The 24,407-nt window shown below is 45.5% G+C and overlaps 1 protein-coding gene across 1 annotated transcript; it reads right to left on the reverse strand.

Moving 5' to 3' along the window:
- Nucleotides 1-735: 735 nt before the first annotated feature.
- On the reverse strand, nt 736-13,506 carry RPS14 (ribosomal protein S14). Its single transcript, XM_068278079.1, has 5 exons — nt 13,402-13,506; nt 10,161-10,311; nt 7,480-7,641; nt 4,358-4,434; nt 736-853 (listed from the first exon to the last, which is right to left on the reverse strand). The coding sequence occupies exons 2-5, from the start codon at nt 10,307-10,309 to the stop codon at nt 786-788; spliced, it is 456 nt and encodes a 151-aa protein (XP_068134180.1). The 5' UTR covers nt 10,310-10,311; nt 13,402-13,506; the 3' UTR covers nt 736-785.
- Between the last annotated feature and the right edge of the window lie 10,901 nt (nt 13,507-24,407).

The raw sequence follows: 24,407 nt of genomic DNA on the forward strand, positions 1-24,407 counted from the left end.
GGTGGTGAATTCACCCATCTGCTACCATGCACTGATCAGGCGCTTGCAAGTAATCAGAACAGGCAGTGGAGAGGCAGCCATGGAGGCACATCATACGGTCAAGGCAGTTTGGCTTCCCCTTCCCATTGTAATTGGTGTTCTCTGTGCTCCCATTAGTGTGCCAGCTTAAGATACTGATCTCTTCAGGTCACTTCCTATTGGAAGCCTTTTTTCTCACTGCTGCCCACTAAACTGCACTCCAGAGCGCTAATGGACAGCTCCCCCTGCTGCAAGAGTACCAGTGGCTTAGCTGGAAGTGTCCTTGGTGGCACTGCCTGTTGTGAGAAATCACGGCAAAACCACTAAGGAAGCTAGCAGAGGGTGACTAGGTCTATAAACCACGAAATTGACAGTCAATAAGACCAATCACTCTTCTATGACTATTGCACACTCCTGACTTTTTGCAGGGGAAAAAAAAACAACAACTTTTTTCTGTACAGGTCTTTATCAAAGTGCCCTAAAATCGGATATTTTTTTTTATTGTAGTGTGGCCACCATAAAGCAGAACATATTCAGCTGTTATTGGCCAGTTTACACCAGATTAATGAACAATGGGACCCAGCTGACCAATGTAATGGCCATGATTGGTGCTCTAAGACTAAACAGGGCTCAGCCCATTGGGCAGGACAGTGGGCGTGTACTCTCTGCAGATCATTCACCTTCCTTCCCTGAACAACAACAACCAACACACAAATGTTTTTTGGTCTGATATTTTTTATTAACAATTGAAAGACAAAGTTGGAGAATTACAGACGACGACCACGGCGACCGCCCTTTCTGCGGGTGCTGTCTGAAGGGATGGGGGTCACATCCTCTGAAAAAAAAAACAACAACGAACACTTGTTAGGATAAAGAAAACAAACCTTTCATATGAAACTTACAATTTATATCTTTGCAAGCATTCATCATTCATTTCTAGAAAACAGTGCAAGAGCCACCAGTCAACACTAATTTCCAGTTACCACACCCATAGTTTGCTATGCTGACAAACACAGGAAGTGCATACAAAGAAGCATGCACACCATGATGTGTGATATGAACACCGATCCTAGAGCAGAAATACAAACATGCTTTCCTCAGAGCAACTATCATGTACTCCTTCCACAATGGCATCAAATCAAAGATTTGGGTTGCATAGACAGCACAGAACAAAGCGACCATTTCCTACAGCAATCAGATCCCCATGTCTCCATACAATCTGTTTCCTACATAGCCTGATCCGTTAGAGAATGTAACCTGGCCAACATGTCTTAAAGAGAACCACAGACAAAGCACCTTCATGTATTTTACCATATATATCAGTGGGAACATTAGAGAAAACACCTACCCTGCTCTGTTTCATTCTTCACTGCTCAGTCTGCTTGTTATCAGCCCTGATAAAATCCCTGACTGAGTTCAGTCTGGCTTTGCTCAGGAATCATAGCAGAGTCTGTCTTCTCTGATGTTTTTTCATGCCCAAGCCTGCCCCCTTCTGGCTCAGCTATAATGACTCAGATATAATGATTCCTGAGCAAAGCCAGACTGAATGCTCAGTTGGGGATTTTATCAGGGCTGATAACAGGCAGGCTGAGCAGTGAAGGATAAAGCAGAGAGCAGGGTAGATGTTTTCTCTAATGTTCCCACTGATAAATATGGTAAAATACATGAGGGTGCTTCGTCTGGTTCACTTTTAAGTGTATACTCAACTAAAACCTTGTACACACCATGCAATTTCCCATTGAATTTCCGCCAGGTCCGATACGATTTCCGATCGGTTTACTGATTTGCAAAGAAGTGATCAGAAAATCGATCGGATCTGTCAGAAATTATCTATTGACTCATCTATCTAGTGGGAAATTGCATGGTGTGTACCAGGCATTAGAGGGATGCCTCTGGATCTTGCAGGGGTCCCCAACCCCTGGTCCGCAGCCCACTGCTGATCCGTGGGCTGTTTTGTGCTGGACCGCGGGATAAGCCTCTTCTCACTCTTTTCTCCTTCCAGCAGAGCAGCATGCATCAGAGTGTCAGTAGTTGGCGCTGTTCTGAGGAAGCACATGTAATGAGAACAGCTCCATGTTGAAAAACTCTGCTGCATGCTGCTCAGCTGAAAGGAAATAGAAGATGAAAGACCCGCAGTGGTAAAGCTGACTGGGGATGGATGGGGGCACATACAGCTACCTAACCTGGGAGGGGAGCTACAGAACGCTGGGGGCACATCTAGCTGCCTAACCTGGGAGGAGGGCTTCAGAACACTGGGGGTAAATTTGAATATGAATACTTGGGAGGGGACTACATAACACTGGGGGCAAATCTAGCCATCTAAACTGGGGAGGGTGCTACCTAATACTGGTGGAACATCTGTGCCTGTGTGAGATTGGTTTTGAGGCCCAGTGGTTTTCCATATGCCTGCACCATAGCCCTGTTCCCTGCCCAATCCAATTTGCTGACAACAAAGTCACTGCAGTCCGCTCCGGTCCATGAGGCGGTGACCGACAGCACCGCTCGCGCAGGCGCAGTACAGGCCGACCTGACGTAATCGCCGGGGACCCGGGGGGAGCTGCGGCGAACGGCTGTGCGGCAATGGACATGCTGGGAGCTTGGGACTGGAGGAAGCCCCGGGTATGTAGCGCTTATTTTGTTACTTTTACCTTGATAACTCTAATATCTTTAGCTAACATTGTGTGACTTGTTGTACTTGTGTTTTGCTGTGACTACAAAAGTAAAGTTCAGCTTTCAGATTAGGCCAGAAGGGAAAAAATACAAAATACAGCCTTGGAACTACTGGCCGAGCATGACTAAACCCTACGGCCCCCTCCCTTTTTAAAGAGTAACTGTCAGGCTGCAAAAACTAATTTAAACCTCTATTCTCCTGTGTTAAACAGTTTAGAAGGAAGCCAAAAAGGCAATACTGAAGTTAAAAATCTCTCTTACTTTTGATGTGTGCTGACAGCAAGGCTCTGTATTCCCAAGCCCTTAAAAAGGACGAGAGGCCGCATACCATACAGCAAAGCATTCTGGGGCCCTCCCCTCGGCTGCTAGTGAGAAGTTACAGGCTCAAGTTACAACAGCCTGTAACTCAGCACTGATAAATCTCCAGGCAGAGTACACTGCAGGAGTCCGCTATTGTTCCTAGCCACATGGCTAATTAATATTCACTGCACAGTAGTGTTATTCATTATGAGCTTTTTTGTGAGTGTAATCAGGAAGCAGGGAGGACATGACGACACAATTGGCTTCATAGGAGACAGACAAACATGGAACCTGCCATGAGCTGTCAGGAGCATCATTCTCTGCAAATACTATATAAAAATTCTGTGAAGTACAAACATGGACAGTGAAATGCATATGTAATGTAAGTACAGCCAATATTTAGCTACTGATATACGTGTTTATATAGAGACCCTATACCTAACAGCTCCTCTTTAAGCTTTATTTTCCCGAGAGGAGTCGTTCATACAGGAGGCTACAGTCCAGAGATTTTTTTTTCCACAGAATTCTTTCTGTGATCACGGTGACTGGCTTTCAGTGATCACAGGGTCAGAAGCCAATGACAATCAGCACCTGAACGGCATACGGAGCTCAGCTGCAGGCAGCAGTGGCACCAGCGCCACACAAACAGCAAAAGTGACGGGACAGAGCAGCAAAAGTAATTGAAAGCTAGCAAGGGGTAACAGGACATAAACAGGGCATAGATTTCAATTGCTTCGGTTTGGAATGGGCTAGAAGAAAAAAACCCTATATTCTGAACTGTTGGAAGGATCTTGTGGGCCTCAGTCACTCACAGATCTGTACCTGAGCCATGCCCTACATACTTGGACAGGCCATTTATAGTCAAACTTTGAAGCACAATTATTTAGCCAGGTCAGTGGTAAAGCACTTCTTGGTAAACTGAAATCTAATAAAAATTGATTTAACCATTTCAGCCCGCGGGGATTTTTCACCTTATGCATCAGAGCAATTTTCACCTCCCATTCATTCGCCAATAACTTTATCACTACTTATCACATGGAAAGGGTTCCTGTTTAACCTTACCTGTCCCTTCTCAGCCAAGTGCTGTCACCTCCATTGCATGCATTCAACCAGTTGGTTGGATATGCCTTTGCGAAGCCTTAGAAGGCTTTAGGAGCACCTGTGCTCAGTATGCACACAGTACGGAGCCATCAGGAATTGGGTATAAATGTATCGAATTTTATTTTTTCAATTATAATACACCAACTACTCTTGTACCGAGCAATAGGAACAGGAGTTTACATTTATAATTGGAAGTTTGACCCCACTTTAACAATCCTGTGAAACAGTTGATAGCATTCAATGGGCAAGAGTAAAGCACGTTTCTTACCAATGCGGCCAATCTTCATGCCGGAACGAGCCAGGGCTCTAAGCGCAGACTGTGCACCGGGGCCGGGGGTCTTGGTCCTATAAACAGAGGATTATGTCAGATGAGGATTTTGCAAGAGGCAGCCACACATCAATCCTACAATATACACCTATAATCCACCAGTCACTTTTCTATAAGCTATCATCAGGCGCTACAAATTATACACTGCGTACCTATAGCCAAATTATACACTGGGTACCTATAACAAGATCATCAATGCAGTCTATGGCATCTGCTTTGTAAAAAACACACCTTTTCATATCCACAGATACAAAAGGTTTCCACAGAGGCCAGTTGCTGTAAAGAGTCTGAAGCCATTTCCTTAACCTTTTTATTGCCCAATTATCTTAAGCATTAAGATCAAAGCTGATTTGCTGCATCCCTGAGGCAGAATAAGGCATTTATCCCCCCGAAATCCTGAGATTGCAGAATTTTGCTTCCTGGAAAAGGCAGAGATGTGCGCAGTAGCTCTGCTTCTGCTTCAGTCAACCTCTGCCTCTCCCTGCCCCTCTCAGTCTTCTTTCACTGAGAGGGGCGGGGAGAGGCAGAGATAAACTGGACTGGAGGCAAAGCAACTGGACACAGCTCTGCCTCCCCCAGGCAGCAAAATCCATGACCTGGGAAAGTCGTGCGGCCGGATCCTGTCTGTGGTGTGCTGGGCTGTGTGTCCCCCATGGAAGCAGGTGTCCCCCCCTGTAGCTGGAAGCCATCACTCACCTTCCAGGCTCCAGCAATGAGCCACAGAAGCCACCTTCTCCAGCCGGCATCTCCACTCCAAATGACGCTCAGGTTGGGTCGCGGCTTGATGACGTCATCAAGCCGGGACTCGGCGCTGACGTCAGACGGAGCAGAGATGCTGGCCAGAGCGGAGGGGGCGCCGATAGTCGCTGGAACACCAGGGAGGTGAGTGGATTCTCTTCTTTTCCCCCCTGCCACCGCTGTCAAAGTGATCACTACAATCCGACGCCGATCGTAGTGATCACGTGATCAGCAGCAATACGCGATGGCTGCTGATCACTCGGGGGAGATGCCAGCTGTCATGACAGCTTAATCACCCCTCTCGGATGCGCACGATCGCGCCGGGAGCAGTTCTTTAGTGCGGACGTTGAATCAACGTCCGGTCAGAACGCTACCACCACCTGCCGGACATTGATTCAACCTACGACGGTCCCCAATAGGTTGAAGGACACCTGAAAGAGAACCCGAGGTGGCATTTCATTACGTTAGTGGGGCACAGAGGCTGGTTGGGCACACTAACACCAGCCTCTGTTGCCCCATCGTGTGCCTCAAAGACCCCCCTGCTTGCCGCTATAGCGCCTGTAGTGCTGGCGACACGCAGCGCGTCGCCAGCACAATGTTTACCCTAGTGCTGTCTATCAGCGCCGCTCCCCCGCATCGCCGCTACCCCGCCCGCGTCCCTACCCTCCTATCAGCTGGAGGGAAGGGAAGAGGGCAGGTAGCGGCAATGCGGAGGAGAGGCGCTGACAGACAGCGCTTAGGTAAATATTGTGCTGGCGACACGCTGCGTGTCGCCAGCACTGGGGGGTATAGCGGCGAGCAGGGGGGTCTTTAAGGCACACGATAGGGCAACAGAGGCTGGTGTTAGTGTGCCCAACCAGCCTCTGTGCCCCACTAACGTAATGAAATGCCACCTCGGGTTCTCTTGAAGTGAGAGGGAGAGAGGCTGCCATATTTGTTTCCTTTTAAACAATGCAGATTGGCTATCCTGCTGATTCTCTCTAATACTTTTAGCCATAGACTCCGAACAAGCATGCAGATCAGGTGCTCTGACTGAAGTGCAACTGGATTAGCCAGGGACCTGATTCAGGTGTGTGATACAGACACTACTGATGCCAAAGATCAGCAGGACGCGGAGCAACTGGTATTGTAGGAAATAAAGACGGCAGCCACCTTTTTGCCACTGACAACCTCCCTAGCGGTATTGACGGTTATACACGTCCATACAAAACATGCTGTGAACAGTGAGTGCATACACATGAATACTCTCCTGCACTATATACTAGACCCTTGCTTGACACATTTTGACAAGTTACACGAAAATAAAAGGTTATGAAAATTAATTGGATCACTTTTTGCACAGAAATCCTGGGAAAATTGAACGCCAGGAAAGTTAAGGTTCCTTTAATTATCTGAACTAATTTCAATTCATAAACCAAATGATATTTACTGCACCCTTATCCTCCTTGTCCAATAAGGTGCCTCTGTTGCCACTAGTGTCTGAATCAACCACTTGAAACAAGCATGTGACAAATCTAGGCATCTGATCTGCATGCTTGTTCAGGTCTATGACAATGTATTAAGAGGCAAAGAATAGGCAAGACAGCCAGGCAACTGGTATTGTTAAAAAGGAAATAAATATGGCAGCTTCTATATGCCCCTTACTATGGGTGTCTAACAGCGGATGGGAGCTTTAAGTATATATGTAGTGAAAAAGAGTGCCCAATTTGGGTACTTCAGTAGAGGGAAGCCTCTGGATAATGCTTGGCTGCACTGCGCAGGTGTCTGAACACTAGCATGGAACTGAACGGGTTCAACTTCTGCCGGCAAGCCAGAGTGATGGATACATGCTACTAAACAGGGGCCAACTGTCCTGAGCAATGCGGATGTGCTAGTTCTCATATGGGAACACCGCCGCGAACTTCGGGAGTTCCAGCAAAGTATTTTTTGCCCTTAAAAAAACAAAAACAAAACAAAAAAGAAAACAGGTTTGTTTCTAAGGAAATACACTTACGGCTGGATAGTCTAGTGGCTATCTCGATACAGGAGACCTGGCTTCAAATCTTGTCTTTTCCTATTTAGTAAGCCAGCACCTATTCAGTAAGGAGTTCTGGGGCAAGACTCCATAACGCTGCTACTGCCTACTCTAGTGGCTGCCTCGCAAGCACTTTTAGCCCGCCAGGACAAATGCGCTATACAAATATAGGAATTATTACTACACTTTGTTGGCCACATACATTGCTGAGAAATGCCACATCCAGGAAAAAATTTAAATCAGGGATATGACAAGTGGTTTGCACACAAAGGCTCACCGGGAGCAGATTACCCAGAATGCCAGCTCTTACCTGTTTCCGCCGGTGGCGCGCAGCTTGATGTGCAGAGCGGTGATGCCGAGCTCCTTGCATCGCTGGGCTACATCTTGTGCAGCCAACATAGCAGCGTAGGGGGAGGATTCATCTCTGTCGGCCTTTACCTTCATACCGCCAGTCACACGGCAGATGGTTTCTCTGTAATGGGACACAGGCCAGTGAGAAGATGCAGCAGAACTAAACCTTTTCTATTCAGTTACAGAACCATACAGCGGTCAACTAACATGACAAGGGTAGGTTAGCCTGACTATGCCTAAAGATAGCCATTCTCAGGTCAATAATGCCCTGATTGAGGAAATGGATCAGGGTTCTCCCCAGGCTCTTTTAGCCGGGTGCTCCACCTGGCTAGTTTTGGTTAGCACCCGGCTTTCATTGGTTCACTTCCTATGCTGTAAGCAGAGTTGCGCACAGAAGCATTCCCTGAATCTCGCCCCACTCGGCTACTTTTGCATGCCACCCAGCTAGAAATTTTTTTTTACTGGGGAGTACACTGGATAATTAATTACCCTCAAATTGTAAATATACCATGCAGTACGCTATAAGCCACATATAGCAGCATTACATTCTGATCACATTTCAGCAACATTTTAATTTGTATCCACTGTTAGGGCTGGAACCCACAAGAGCGGTTTTTTGAGCATTTTGGCAGCGCTGCGATACGCTAGCGTTTTGCCAAAACGCTCAGCTGATGTTAATGGATGGAGCAACTTCCACAGGAGCGTTTGCGTTTCCCAGAAACGCAAACGCAGGACCTGCAGCATTTTGGGAGCGTTAGCGCTTCAATGTAAAGTATTGAAACGCTAGCAGAAACGCTCAGCAAAACCTAAACTGAGCGGTTTTGCTAGCGTTTTGCGGTTCAGCACACTGTAACAAAATTAAAAATAATTCACAGGACCAATCAGGATAAAAACGCGAAACGCAAAACGCTACACAACCGCTGAGCAAAAAAATACACTGTTGCAAAACGCGACCGAAAACGCGCATGAATCCGCTTGCAAACCGCTCAGACAAAACGCTAGCGGATGCGTTTTGCGTTTGCGGATTTCAGTGGGTTCCAGGCCTTAGGCTGGGTTCCCATTAGAGCTAAAGCAAGACAGCATGGTAAGCACTGCAAATCATCGTACACCTGCCCTATCCATCCGTATCGACCGCCAACACTCACGTGACCCGGCTGCTGCTGAGTTCTCACTACCGAAGTTCACAGACGCGAGCATGGGACTCCACATAGGAATACAATAGACCAATTCTTCGCGGCAGAGAGAATTTTCATTCGTCAACCATGAACCAATGAGAATCCTCCCTGTTGCTGAAGATTCCCATTGGTCTTTTGCATTCCAATGGGGGAATCTCCATGGTTCTGCTCAGCACCGATCTTTAGCGGGAACAAGTGGAGGAGTCAGCAGAAGTGGAACCAGGGAACAGGAGTATCCTTGATTTATCCCCAAGCTGTTACTCCCAGCAGTCTTATAACCCAGTTAGGGCTGATTCACATGGGTATTCTGTGGCTCTAAACGTGTGAGCGTGTGTGTGTGTGTCATTTGGATAAGACACTGCAAGATGTCCATGTGATTCGAGCCCCAGTGCTGTAATGTGTGATCAATGCAACAGTAACCAGATAAGACTCTGGAGGTACAGGAGCACATGAAAAAAGCATCAGAGTATTTAGAGGCTAAACCAGGTATGGGCAAACTTGGCCCTCCAGCTGTTAAAGCGGACCCAAACCAAACTTTTTTTAATTTAAAATATTTTGTTGCACCCCTGACACATACAAATATAAATAAACACTCCTTCAAGCCTATGAGCATTTCAGTGCATGCTTTTCACCCTCCTCTTTGCATAATTAGGGTTATACAGGTAGCAGCCATTAGCAATTCCTCCTTTGCTGGACACCATCTACTCCACCAGTTTGCCGGATTCTGTCCTGGCAATATGAAAGGAAGGAAGGGGGGGTTTCTCCAATAAATTAAAATATTTTACATTTGTCATCATGCAGCTAAAAAAAAGGCTGCTATTTATTATTATAATTTAGAAAATAGATTTTATTTCTGAAATCTTGTATTTTTAGTTTGGGTCCACTTTAAGGAACTACAAGTCCCACAATGCATTTGCCTTTATGAGTCATGACTGGCTGTAAGACTCATGCAATGCATTGTGGGACTTTTAGTTCCTTAAAAGGGAAGGTTCAGGGAGGGTGGGTAAAAAATAAAAATCAAATTCCACTTACCTGGGGCTTCCTCCAGCCCGTGGCAGGCAGGAGGTGCCCTCACCGCCGCTCCGCAGGCTCCCGGTGGTCTCCGGTGGCGCGCCCGACCTGGCCAGGCCGGCTGCCAGGTCGGGCTCTTCTGCGCTCCAAGGCCCGGAACTTCTGCGTCCCACGCCGGCGCTCTGACGTCATCGGACGTCCTCCGGGCTCTACTGCGGAGCGGCGGCGAGGGCACCTCCTGCCTGCCACAGGCTGGAGGAAGCCCCAGGTAAGTGGAATTTGATTTTTATTTTTTACCCACCCTCCCTGAACCTTCCCTTTAACAGCTGGAGGGCCAAGTTTGCCCATGCCTGGGCTAAACCGAGTGGAGAATCCTGAACTGCTGCAGCTAGCTATACCTCTCCTTGTTTTGTACTCCAGATGTTTGCAGAGAACACTTGGATGCAGCACTTACTTGCCAGACAGGTCAGTGACATGCACGAAAGTGTCATTGAAGGAAGCGAAGATGTGGCAGACTCCGAATACATTCTCTCCTTCGGCCACTTGTGGGCCCAGGCTGATGACCTGCTCTTCCTTCTTTTCCTTACCCTTACGTGGAGCCATTTCTGAAAACAAGACCAAAGCAATTCAATCATCAGTTCAGCTGGAAGATAAGGTCCAATGCCCTAGATGCATATTATTGCATGGGGACACAATGCAAATAACACTTCCTGCTGTTTGGGAACACCCTGGAGAGATTTATTGGTGCTAGTCTACTTCAGGGAACCCAGTAGGAAACCTCATAGGGAAATTCAGCTAACCTGATTGGCTGGATAGCACCCTCACAAACTGCTGGGTTTCCAATAGGTTGCAGTGAACTACACCCTCACTATTTGGCCAGTCACAACGCTTCATGCTGTGTAGAGGGTACTGTGATTGGAGAACTGTTACCTGAGAGGATTCCTGCTGGGTCCCCTAAAGTAGACTAGCATCAGTTTCTCCTTATTTCCTGTCTCTGGGCCCCCATAAGCTTTGTGATTTTCTTCACTGCTGTCCTTAGCAGAACTGCCAAATTTCTTGTCTGAACAGGCGGTGATTGAAATTCTTATAGTGACACCAGCAGATAAATATATAAAGAACGTTTAACCCCTTAGCACGCTGTCCAAAACTGATCAGTTCCTGGAACTTGGTTTAAATATTTCCTCCTAACTCCAAAAATGACTGTTACCATTCCATATACTGGAAGATCTGAAACAATCTAAAATTTTGAATTTGCCATTTTTTCCCCATTGGGTAAACAGGAACTTGGCACAAGGCTAATTGATGCAGAAACCTAAAGATTAAATACTTGAGCTTCATTGCTCAATCTTTACCTCTATGCATTTAATTAATCCTTTGATAAGGTCCAATTAAGCCACTGCTTATTGTATTTATTGTATTAAAGAGTAACCGTCGAGAATAAGATAAAAAAATCAATTCTTTATTTTTATGTGGTAAACAAGTAATAAGGATGCTAATCAGGCAATCCAAAAGTTAAAATCACTATTACTTTTCTTGATGATAAATTATCATTCCCCAGTTTACATGACTTATTTGGTACACAGAAAATTTGGTACACAAAAGAGAAGTTGCAGGGCATGCTGGGTTGTCTTTTTTTGCTTCTCTACTTCGCCTCAGACTTAACTAATGCAACCTGATTGGCTGAAGCATCTTTCCCTCCTGTTTTCCCCTCCCACTCCTCTGTTCCTCTCAGATTGGCCAATATTTCTCATGCTGAAACAATGCACTTTCTATAGTGAAGGGCGGGCAAATCAGGTAGAGGAGACTAAAAGTGCCATACACTCCTCAGATTAGCAGGAGATAGATCATCAGATTAAATTCTTATCTATCTGATGTGTAAAAGGAACATTTTTTACTAGAATAGAATTCCAATAGATTTCAGTTTGAAATCTATTGAAAAACTATCTGATGGCATTGTTTTTGCCATCAGATTTCCATTAGGGCCAATGCAAAATGATAAGCAATCTCAACAGATCGACCTAGATTTTCCACCCTGCCAGTTCGATGGAAAACGATCGAAATCGGCCGATAGGCCAACCGATTTGCGATCGATCTTGATCGGTTGGCCAGAAAATCAGCTGAGTTTATGGGCCCCTTTAGGGTGGATATTACATAACGACTGGCTTTAAAATAGCTACAGTAAATATGGAAACTGTCTAGAATAGGATTCTCTGCTTTTCCTTTATAAAAATCACAGAAATCATAACGTGGACAGTGCAATACATGTTATGTAAGTAGAGTAAGTATCTACTTATATATATTTTTTTTTTCCTGAGATAGTATGGCTGACAGCTCCTCTTTAAGTACCAAATTGTCACTCAGCACTGGACAATGAATACTAATCCCACTTTGTACTAAAGACAGAGTTCCTGTTGACATTCATCAAAACACTTGTGTGAATGTCACATTTTGGCGTCACAATCAATGTTGTATACAGACTTTTGGCTCTGAAAATACCATGCAGTGTGAGGCTCTACTGAAATAACCACATGCACAGCAATGCCATGGTCTACACACAGGAAAAACAATTCAAATACTTGCAGAACTCATGGATAAAAGCATAAAAAGGTCTGCATAAACAGAGGCTTTTTAAAACCTTCAGAAAAGCCATACAGCACTTGTATACAAATATTGTGGCATCTTTATAGCAGCCTTAGATCACTGAGGACACAGAGTTTGCGCTTAGACCCAATCTTTCTCCATAAACATTCTCTGAATGCCCTATGAAACCTTAATGAAGCAGGTAATTTAGATGAACCAAGTGCTTTGAACGCCACATAGACTACAATGTTAATAGCGGCTAAAGCGATGCCAGTTTATGGTCATATGCTAGAAGATGATAAATAGGGCAGAGCAGGGACAAGAAAAAGCAGCAGCATGGGTAAGCAACATGTTGCACATCAGCATGCAAATCCCCACTGCCTGGCACAGTTAGAGGAACCGCATGCCTCCTTGCATTGCAAAACATGCCGATGTACGTTTCGGAGAAATACACCAGCAATAGTGTAAACATTGCCTAAGCCATGCAAGGAGGGTTACGGTATGGAGTAGGTGTTAGTATATAGTATAGTAGGTAGAGGGGAGAGTTAGTGTGCAAAGTAGGTAAGTAAAGTGTTAGCAGAATATCAGTAAAATGACCATGTTCTACTATCCGTGTCTAACAGCGGCCAATAGTAGAAATATGGGTAATATTACCAATAATCTACTAGCAGCTTCACCTGGCACCCAAATAGCCGGACTCCCTTTATCAGTACACACAACCTGATGCTCTAAAATGCACTTCTAGGGTGAAGCAGCACATTGCCAGAGAGGGGATTTCTCAGCAGAGACTTTTAAGGAATATAATTAATAATGCACATTAATACCAGTCCTGGGCACAATGCATTAGAGTCTAAACCATAATATAATGATAAACAGCCCCTCAGGCCGTGCAGGAGATGGAGCTACAGGAGAGCCTCGGCCAGGCAGGCTTGTTATGGAGGCTCCAAGAGTCACCCTTCTATCCCCCCAAACTACAGGCTGCACTCCCTCTGCTGCCCCAATACCCCCCGCCACAGACAGCCAGGACTCCCCCACACTCCAGTACCGGCGGCCGGCCGCTCTCCCCCCTGCTGTACGGAGGATGGAAGCGGATTTCAGGAGCAGGCCACACTCACCGATACGTCTTCTCGAGGAGCCGCTATAGGAAAGGAAGGAAGAACTCTCGCACGGTCAGAGGTCACTTCCTTCCCCGGAAGTACATGTGCAGCTGCCCTCACTGCCCCGTGTCCGTAACAACGGCCACAGCGGAGGTTCTAAGTATGACGTCACCCGAGCACGGAAACCGCCTGTAGAACAGACTGCTGAGTTTATGTGTTAAACTGAAACGAACTGATAAAAGGATACCGGCGGGTGTAGCGAATTGCCAGGGACCAAGATGGCGGATTTGGCAACGAAGGTGAAAGCCAATAGAACAGCCTGGCCTCCCTTTTCACCAGGGCGAGGGCGTAAGTGACGTGGGAGCACGGATAGTACACAGTTTGTAGTGTAGTGCATAACATGCAACGTGCATTATTATCTTTTTCTTAGGCCGATGGTACTGGTTATTACTACTATATATATATATATATAAATATATATATATATATATATATATATATATATATATATATATATATATATATATATATCTCCTACCTAATAAAGTACAAGTGTCCCTGCGTAACATGTCCATGTGTCAGTGCTTTCGCACTACTGCGCATGTTCTGCACTGACACAGCCGTTGGAGTAGGACGGGCCAGGAGGCGGGCGTGTGTGCGCGTAGCAGGCGGGTGCGCACACACATTGGGCGGGTGGGTCCGTGTGTGCGGCGGTGACAGACCTAGAGCCCATTTTTTAACCACCCTGGCGTTCTGATAAGATCGCCAGGGCGGCTGCGGGAGGGTTTTTTTTAAATAAAAAAAAAACTATTCCATGCAGCCAACTGAAAGTTGGCTGCATGAAAGCCCACTAGAGGGCGCTCCGGATGCGTTCTTCTGATCGCCTCCGGCGGCCAGAACTAACACGGAAGGCCGCAATGAGCGGCCTTCCGTGTTTCGCTTACCTCGTCGCCATGGCGACGAGCGGAGTGACGTCATGGACGTCAGCCGCCTCCGATCCAGCCCTTAGCGCTGGCCGGAACTGTTTGTTCCGGCTACGCTGGGCTCGGGCGGCTGGGGGGACCCTCTTTCACCGCTGCACGCGGCGGATCGCCGCGCTGCGGCGGCGATCAGGTAGCACACGCGGCTGGCAAAGTGCCGGCTGCGTGTGCTGCTTTTTATTTCATTAAAATCGGCCCAGCAGGGCCTGAGCGGCAGCCTCCGGCGGTGTTTTGGACGAGCTGAGCTCGTCCAGACCGCTCAGGTGGTTAACGGGCTTAGGTCACTAGTATATCCTCTATAAAACACCTGTGTCCCTGCATGTTCCTGTCTATGTCCTTGGGTCCATTCTTTTTGCTACTGCGCATATGTGCAGCACGGACCAGTGTTGCCAACAGTCAGTAAATTTACTGACAGTAAAAAAGGTCAACAAATCTGGGCTGTCAGTAAAGTCCATGAAAAACTTTGTGGTGTCAGTAAAAAAAAACCCTCTCTCTTTCTTGAAAAGATCACAGCACTTACCGCTTGAGTTCACGTACCACTCTGGAATGTACACTGCTCTAGCTAAAGGTGACCATACATCTGTAGACTTGGCGGCCGATCAACCATCAGATAAGACAATTTTTATTGATATTATAAAAATCAGTGTCATCAAGAGCATGCCTAGTTGACAATCAAACCAATTTGGGTTGGGGCCGAAATCCATAGCTCCGAACTGTCCCTTTTTCGGAGGGACAGTCCCTCTTTGGTAGCCCTGTCCCTCTGTCACCCTCATTTGTCCCTCTTTCAGGACTTTGTCCCTCTTTCTATGTAAATATATATATATTTATATACTAAAAATGTGTTTGATTGACTCTAAACTTTATTCCCATTCTTTAAATTGATATATTACTAATTGTAAAATGTTACTATGAAGGAAAATGAACCAGGATAGAAAGGACCAGTGTGGTTTAAATTATAAAACAACATATGTTTCTTATGAAATCTTTATGGTATGTGTAACTGAAGGCGTGGTAAGGGCATGACCAGGGATGTGGCAGGGGCGTGGCTTAAGTGTCCCTTTTTCTCATCTCAAAAAGTTGCATGTATCGATCACATGTAACAATCGGACATGCTGGAAAAGCTCAGGTTGGCATGCTCGATAAGGTGTGCAGCGGTAAGGGCTGCGATAATCTAGAACAAATGTGACGGAAACCCCTGGTGGCATCCCCAAATGTAAATGTATCAAAGTCTCCCCTCCCCAGATGCCATGCATTAATACTTCACCTGTCCGGTGTCCGCCACTGCACTCTTCCTCCTAATTCGCACCCCACGTGGTTGCCGGTGTATTGCACGTAAGGGCGCATGTGTGATATCTTTCATTTAATTTCAATAATATTAGATGTCAGTAAAAAAAAGTGTTCTGTCAGTAAATTTTTTGTGCTTTGTCAGTAAAAATTTATTTCTGAGGTTAACAACACTGGCACGGACCCGGACAACGGTTGAGACAGGAGGACAGGGCCAGTGAGCCGGGCAGGTGTGTGTGGATGGGTGCGCACGCATGCGCAGTTAAAAAAAAACAGACCTAGAGCCTGTTTTTAAACGGGCTTGGGTCTACTATTATATATATGGTGGTGGGAAGGAGGGTGACACTAGGTGTGAAGCAGGATGACACTGACTGGGTGGGGGGAGGATGACACTAGGTGGGAAGGAGGCACTGATACTTTGACCCTTTTTTTCTTCTGTTTCTTGTCTCCTCATGGTGGCAGGTAGATGGGCAGAACGCTTGGGGCGGGGCTGATACAGGCAGGCGACAAGCTAATTAGAGGGTGGGCACGGCAGCACTCTAGGGACGGAGCTGATGTGGCCAGGAGGCCGCTCCGATTGGAGGGTAGGCAGGGCAGCAAGCTGGGGGCACAGCTGATGCGACCTAATGGCTGCACTAATTGAAGGGTGGGCAGGGGAGCAAGCTGTGAGCGAGGTTGATGCGGTCGTTTGGCTGTGCCTACTATAGCCTGAGGGAGGTCCAGGATATCCGGCGGGATGTTTCGTGGGACACAATGTCCAGGCTAAATCGGGACGTCTGATCACCATACATTATTGTAACGGGGCTAAGGTCTCATTAATTACATTCCCACTGTTCCTTCACTGATCCTCTGTGCAGCTCTGAGTGAATAAATCAAGTCTATTTGCCTTACCAACTTCCTTTTCCTATTTGGTAAGGCACACCTCCCAACTTTTTGAGATAAGAAATAGGGATACACCTCTAACCACACCCATCACCATGCATAGCATAAAATATTGTCGCCACTAGGGATATTATTTAAACACTAGGCATTAAGCCTGCCCATTTAAAACGGGCGCTAGGGCTCAGCCGCGACCCCCCTCACCACCACCTTGCCCGGCGTGCAAGCCGCGCGCATGGCCACACTCCCCCTGGGAAAAAGACTAACACTGCTGCCTATAGAGCACGTCCCAGTGGCTGCAGCTCTGGCACTGAGTCCGTCAGGAGAAAAGCACGATATAAATGTTCTGTGTCTGTGTGAGCGAGGACCCTTCTACATTGTGCCTGCTGTGTTTAGGTCTGAATAGAGCAGATAGCTGATGTGCAGTAGACATGGAGAACATTGCCTTTGCTTTCCTGAGTACTTTCTGACATATCCGTTGCATTACTGTCTGAAGTGTTACAACTCCGCAGTGCTCATTTTTCCAGACAACATGTGGCCATTCATGAAACAAACAGGTGTCCACACCACACACCCAATAGATCACCAACAGAGGCGATTGTAGTTAGCACCAAGTATGTATGTATATAAAATGTGCCTGAGCCAAAGGCAGAAAGAGCTAGAGGAATTGCTCAATGAAGCTGAGGTTGGAGCAGTTTACCCCAAGTAATCAGGGAGCCCAGCAGTTGGGGATGCACAAAAGAGGAGGCTGGCCTCTAACCTCCACGTGTGGCAGCCAGGGGACAAAAGTCACTAAGCCTGTGAGCTGCAGTAGAGCTGGTAGTAACTTAGGAGGTCAGTGGTTTGTTAGCTTGGATTCTGTGAGAGCTGTAGGACAAATGAGTCCAGCAGTGCAATTGATAGTGGTAACTTCAGAAGTAACCCATCAGTAGGTCGGCCCCATTGCGGAATTCGTCTCAGGCAGATTCGATCACTGCAGATTTGATCACCTTAACGTGATAAGATTTTAGGACTTTAAGGACATTATGACTTACCTTCACTGGAATAAAGGAAAAAACACCAAGGCCATTATTACACCACCAAGCTTCACAGTTGGCATTATACACGTAGATAGCATTCTGGATTCAGCCAAACGTATCTTCATATATCATAATCCCAAATGCTGGAGTATTTTTCAATTACTTTAAGGAAAGGGAGAAGTATCATTCTGATTCAAAACTTCTTGCTTTTTCAGGGAAAGGATTGAATATTGTATGTGATAATCTGTTTATTTGTACTGTTAGGCGAGGTTCACAGTGGTCAGTTGCATAACACACACGTTATACAGTATAATACCGTTATAATAAATTCTGGTATAGTTAACATTTGGGTTTAGTAAACTAACTCTCCAGGTCCCAGCTAATCTCCAATGCCTGGTATAGTAAACTCGGAAGTAATAAAACTTTAAAGTAAACATGTTTTTTGGCCCCTATGTGATGCTGACTCTGGATATACCGTAGTAAAAAGTGGGCGGTACATGCATCCTACGTCAGGCTGGTTGGTCTGCTGCTCTCTTCAGGCTGGTTGGTCTGCTGCTCTCTTCAGGCTGGTTGGTCTGCTGCTCTCTTCAGGCTGCTTGCAGGTAAGCTGATGCTTGATAACATTTGAAAGACAAGAAGAATGGCACCGGCGCTGGATATACAGTACAGTACAAATAAGCAGCCTGGGGAAAATGAGGAATAATGTGCACATAAACAAGAGGATGCAGCGTTTCCACTTCACAATCACCGATAAAAGTATCATCACAGTCCTCCCACAGGATTGTACGCACTCCTGGGCATTTCTTCCCTCGTTAGCACTGACACTCCTGGTAGCCCATGGAGTGCAGTACAGGCTACTTTCACATGTAGTGTGGATCAGAGCATGCCGTCTTGCTGAAAAACTAAAGCTGGCCACTAACGGTCCAATTTCTAGCGAAAAATTGTTCGAGCGATCAGAAATTCTGATCAGATTGGTTGTAAATAATCTCCATTGGTGGACACAATCGATTATGAACGAGTGAAAAAAATGTTGCCCGAATGAATTTTCGTCTAATGAAAATTTAGATTTTCTTGGTGGTCGTGATAGATAGGAAGCAATGATCGGTTAGTTGATGGTGTAGTGAACGATTTTTCGTCCGATCAGAATTTCTGATCGCTCGAACGATTTTTCGCTAGAAATTGGACCGTTAGTGGCCACCTTAAAGAGAATCTGTATTGTTAAAATCGCACAAAAGTAAACATACCAGTGCGTTAGGGGACATCTCCTATTACCCTCTGTCACAATTTCGCCGCTCCTCGCCGCATTAAAAGTGGTTAAAAACAGTTTTAAAAAGTTTGTTTATAAACAAACAAAATGGCCACCAAAACAGGAAGTAGGTTGATGTACAGTATGTCCACACATAGAAAATACAACCATACACAAGCAGGCTGTATACACCCTTCCTTTTGAATCTCAAGAGATCATTTGTGTGTTTCTTTCTCCCTGCAGTTCTCATGCACTGAAGTTTCAGGCTGCTCTTTTTTCTCCTGCAAACAGCTTTGCCCTTGTCTGTAATTCTTCAGTATGTGAAAGCCCAGCCAGCTCAGAGGACGATTTATCCAGCTTGTAAAAGATAAGAGAGAAGCTGCTCTAATCTAAATAATACACAGGCAGTGTGCATAGAGGGGCCTGGAAGGGGGAATTCATAGCAGAACCACAACACTGAAGAACTTGGCAGCCTTCCAGACACAGGCTGACAAGTCTGACAAGGGAAAGATACATTGATTTATTACAGAGACTGTGATAGTACAAAGTGCTGCAGTAAGCCAGAACACATTAGAATAGCTTTTGGAACTTGTAGGATGATAAAAAACAGGATGCAATTTTTGTTACGGAGTCTCTTTAAGGAGAGTGGAGAGGAAAAAGCCAAGTCCCCCCCTCCACGGAGGTATCAGAGCCACTCGCATTACAGATGCGAGTAGATTATCATGATTGGCTGCATTTTGAAGAGAGGCTTCATGATGGGCTTAAAGTGGATCCGAGATGAACTTTTACTCATTGCATAATTGTGTTCCTTTCCTATTGTTTACAGGGCATTCCTCAAGCCAAATACTTTTTTTTTTTTTTTTAATACTCTAATTCCCTATAAACTAAACAAGCCACACCCACAGGTCTTCAGAGAGCCAAGGCACTTTCAGACAGTAGCAAGGGCTCATGGGAGCTCAGTCTGGGCAGGAGGAGGGGGAGGTATTACTAGCCAGAGATTTCAGAGGCAGAGAGGAGGAGGGGGGATTATTTTTATTTTTTTTTGCTCAAGATGCAGATAAGCCTGCCTCTGTGTAAAGTTTACAAACAACATGGCTGCTGTCACTGTATCACAGGAAGAAATAATCTTATTCTATTAAAGCTGTTTTCAGATTGATATGCTGTGTAAACTATCTAAACTTTAGATAAGATACAGTATATAGACAAGTTACTTGTTATAGTTAGTTTTTCATCTCAGATCTGCTTTAGGGCCCGTTCACACTTAAAATCGCAGAACGCCAGCGTTCTGCGGGAGTGATTTTCCCGCGATTAGCGCGGAAAAATCACTGGACACTGCGGTGGTTTTGGAGCAATCACGATTAGCATGCTATGGACGCTAATCACGATCGCAAATCGCGGAACGCTCGTCGCCGGCAAACCGTTGCATGCAGCGCAGTTGCGGTTATCGCTAACCGCAACCGCGGCAGTGAGAACACTGCCACTCGCTACATTGTGTAGCGGTTCTTGCAGAACCGCTAGCGGTTTGCCGTGAGCGGGAATCGTGCGATTCCCGCTCAGGTGTGAACGGGCCCTTAAATGTGAGCAGAAAGTATTGCAAGACATGTGCTGCAAGTCCCACCCATGGAGGTATCGGAGCCTCTTACAAGAAGCGAGTGGCTGCCTCTATTCAGTGACTGCTGCAATTTTTAAGGAGCCGAGCCCTGGATACTGTACCAGCAATATGTCCAGCCTGGCTGTGCAGCCCTAAAGTATACTTAACCTTGTAGTCCACCAAATGTGCAAGTGCTTGTACTGTACCACCAATGGGAGGAGAGAGTTGTTCATTTGCAGCAGAGTATGTACCAGGGCATGCTGGGCCACTTCTAGGACAATTTCTGATATCCTAAACCACTTTTCCTGTTCCCTTGCAGTTTACTATAATGAGAGTATACTGTAATGACTGTACTGCAATGGAGACTGGACATGGACTTAAATACAAAGCCTTCATGCAGTGAGTTAGAATAATGCAATCAGTTACAGCACAGTACTGTGAACAGGCCCATTGAATTGTGTGGGCATCGAGAAATAGCCCTTAGTCATTTATTGAAGAATTACTTCAGGAGCATATCCTCCTATTATCACACCTATACTAATTTTATTTCCAAACCTTTCTAAAATATAACATGTTCTGACAATTAATGCAATGATGCAAGTTTTAAAAAGTCAAGATCCCGGCTTGATCTCAGGTCATCTCGTTTCATCAATTAGAAAACATAATATGTATAGTGCAAAGATGTAAACATTACTTTCCCAAGGACTGATCAAAATTGAAGATATACAAATTGGACATCATATTAAGATACCTTCCGACTAAGTCCAAAAACTCAGTGGCATGCACGTTTTCTAATGGATGAAACAAGAAGTTGGCCTAAGAATTTCCCAAGCCAGGATTTTACTCCTAAAGAAGTAAACATTATGTTACTGTCCAAGTTCACAAAACGTGTTTAGTCTCCCTTTGAAAACCTTGCCTGAAAATAATGTAATATTTTTGATATATATGATATATATATGAGATATATATGATATGATATATATATATTTATTTTTTTCCTCGTTTTGGTGATTCTTGTATGGGCCAAGAATACCTAGGTGAGAAGAAGGGAGAGACCGGGAGCCCAATGGTGCAGTATCATTGGGTATAGGGAGGATAAAATCATATAAATATATATAGGTGGGTTGCAGTTCCTGCAACCACCGTAAAGGGCCTGCAGGGAATTAAAAGTCCCTGCTCGGTACTCCAGGTCCTGCTGGATACTGGATGGTCGCTCTCCTGTAGTACGATATACTTTCCAGAAAAACTGTAAAGCTATTACCTCCAAAGGAGGTCTGACTGGTAGTGGGTAAGATGGAGGCATCCAATGTATGTTCTATTTTGGTATTTTATTATAGAATAAAAAGAGAGGTAATTGCTTACCTCTCCAGAAGATATAGACACCAGTTCAACTGGAAAAAAAAGTTGTTATTCAAAAAGTAATCTGACAACGCGTTTCACGGGTCATGGCCTACTTCCTCAGGTCAATACAAAATGCCTTGATAGCATAGGAGAGAGTATATTAGATGGATAGATTAGAGGCGCCTATACTCTATCCCCTATGCGATCAAGGCATTTTGTATTGACCTGAGGAAGTGGGCCATGACCCATGAAACGCGTTGTCAGATTGCTTTTTGAATAAAAACTTTTTTTCCAGTTAAACTGGTGTCTATATCTGCTGAAGAGGTATGCAATTGCCTCTCTTTTTATTATATAATTTTTTATTTGCATTTAAAAATACCAAAATAGAACATACATTGGGCGCCTCCATCCTACCCACTTTTGATATATGATTGACTGATTGGCTCATCACTCTAAACTAGGGGTGACATAATTTTGCATATGCAACCTTTCATTAGGAGAATATACACTTTTGACCTGTAGCAACAAGTGTGATGCAGGGTAATCAATATTTGATATCCAATTACGTGTAAAAATTACTACTGATGGCAATGTGCTGTTTTGCTGTTCTGTCATGTCTCTGGCCTCGATTCATAAAGCATTTCCGCATGAGGAAATGCTGAAAACGGCTCACTTTACCGACCACACAGCCAAATCTGTATTCATAAAGGCTTTTTCCGCATGAAAAGCCGACATCCACGAGCAGAGTGATAAATCACCGCCTTGCGCGGTGATTATCACAGCAAAAGTAACAAATGTCAATTCATAAAGATTAGAGGTAGCGGTATGCGGACGGGTATTACCGCTACCTCTGATGTGGCGAGAAGCGTGCGGAATCCGTTGCAGTGAATGGAACAGACCTCCCAAGCAGCTGCAGAGAGAACACCGCACGGAGGGATTCCGCCTGCTTCTCCTGTTTCCGCATGTCTCCCGACAGCCTAACGCCTGCCTACAGCGGAGTATCTCCGCACGCCTGTCACAACAGGCAACATTTTTATGAATTACCACCCTGAAGGCGGAAATACCGACAGCGGTGTTTCCCCGCTCGACTTTCCCCGCTCGCAGGCACTTTTATGAATCGAGGCCTTTGTGTTGTCTTTGTTATTAATTTTTTTTTTTTTACCTGATCCATGATCTACTTCACTCTGATTATTTTCTAATGTTACAACTGATCCCCGTTAAAAATCCTATTTAGCTATTATGATCAACTATAGAAGTATAACAGGATGTGGAGATAATATTGATTCTAATTGTTTTGTGTGGGTCTATTTTTATCTTAATTTTTTCCTGTTACATATACTTGATAATATCACTTTAATTGGGATTTTCCAAGGTTCCTATGTGGCTGCATGATTCGAAAGATGAGGGCTTGACAGGCAAGAAATATGAAGAGGTGGAGGGAAAAGAAGTAATAGTGAGGGTAGGAGGTAAAAGTAGTCATGTTGGGCGATGATTTTAAGTGCTCAAACCAATATGGCATCCAGTTTGTCTTGCACAGCATCCTAGAAGTTTGTCTTGTACAGCATCATTGCCACATGAGCGGGATCGAGGGCTGTGCGCAGCGGGGACCACGCATGTGCAGTGGAGCGTGACTGGTTTGGATTGTGGACCTCACTGTGGGAAAACAGCAACGTGAGAGGAAAGCTATTGAGCCCACAGACTACAGGGAGCTGGAGGAATCCGCAGGTAAATATAAATACCAGGGGTGGCCAAATTTTTTATGCCAAGGGCCATATGGCCGTTCTTGACAGTGCAAGGGAGCCGAACCACTGAAATTACACTTTTGCTGTTTGCCGTGCCTGTGACATTTTGCCAAAACATTTCCATAGGAAATAACCCATATACCTTGTGCAGTTAGCACAGTGACTGCTGCTAATCAGTGGCTGTTACTGCTGCTGGCCCTTGAGTGCAGGACCACAGCTATGGCCTGCGGGCCCCATGGTATTAACAACCATAGAGAGCTTTGGAGGCCACCAGAAATGGCTCGAAAGGCCACACGTGCCCCCGGCCGGACTTTGGCCATGCCTGATTTATACCATATTTTATCTACAGTTTCCTTCAAGTGTTTTGAAACTCCCTTTACTTTCTTAATATCAACGTCCTGACAAAACTAGCATAACTAAGGTGCAATAGCAACTTTGCCACTTCGCATGTGGAAAAGTTTACCAAACTAGGGTGAAGAGGAGGCAGGCAAACTGCAGAGAAGAAGAAGAAAATAAAAAGTGTGTTTCTGTTTATGAATTGGTCATTGAATCCCAGGTAAACTCTGACAGCAGGCTTCTATCCCAGGGGTGTTGCCAGACAGGAACAGATACGGAGGACATCTGTAGAATGTTAGGGAAGCATTTTTAGTAGATACGGTATGAAGAAGTACTGTATCTGCCGCCGTGTAAGACGCTCCGGAACATAAGACGCACCTAGGTTTAGAGGGAAGAAAAATATTTACTAAACCTGGTGCATCCACGTTCCAGGAGCGTCTTGTACATGTTCCCCCCTAAATGGCGTCGTCCTGTGTCCCCCATGTGTCCTGTCCTAAGTTGGTGTCCCCTTCTGTTTCCAGTGTGCCCACTCCCCCCCCCCCCCCCCCGTTCTTCTGCTACTGTGTAAGTGTATCAGGCAGCTGTCTTACCTAATCCACCATGCCC

Source organism: Hyperolius riggenbachi, chromosome 3, assembly GCF_040937935.1.
Source record: "Hyperolius riggenbachi isolate aHypRig1 chromosome 3, aHypRig1.pri, whole genome shotgun sequence".
Taxonomy (NCBI): domain Eukaryota; kingdom Metazoa; phylum Chordata; class Amphibia; order Anura; family Hyperoliidae; genus Hyperolius; species Hyperolius riggenbachi.

Excerpts from the sequence above, each read along its gene's own strand:
- RPS14 (XM_068278079.1), bottom strand. The coding sequence starts at position 10,309 with ATGGCTCCACGTAAGGGTAAGGAAAAGAAGGAAGAGCAGGTCATCAGC. Across the intron at positions 4,435-7,479 it reads CGCGCCACCGGCGGAAACAG|GACCAAGACCCCCGGCCCCG; the intron begins GTAAGAGCTGGC and ends CTCTGTTTATAG. Across the intron at positions 854-4,357 it reads CATGAAGATTGGCCGCATTG|AGGATGTGACCCCCATCCCT; the intron begins GTAAGAAACGTG and ends TTTTTTTTTCAG.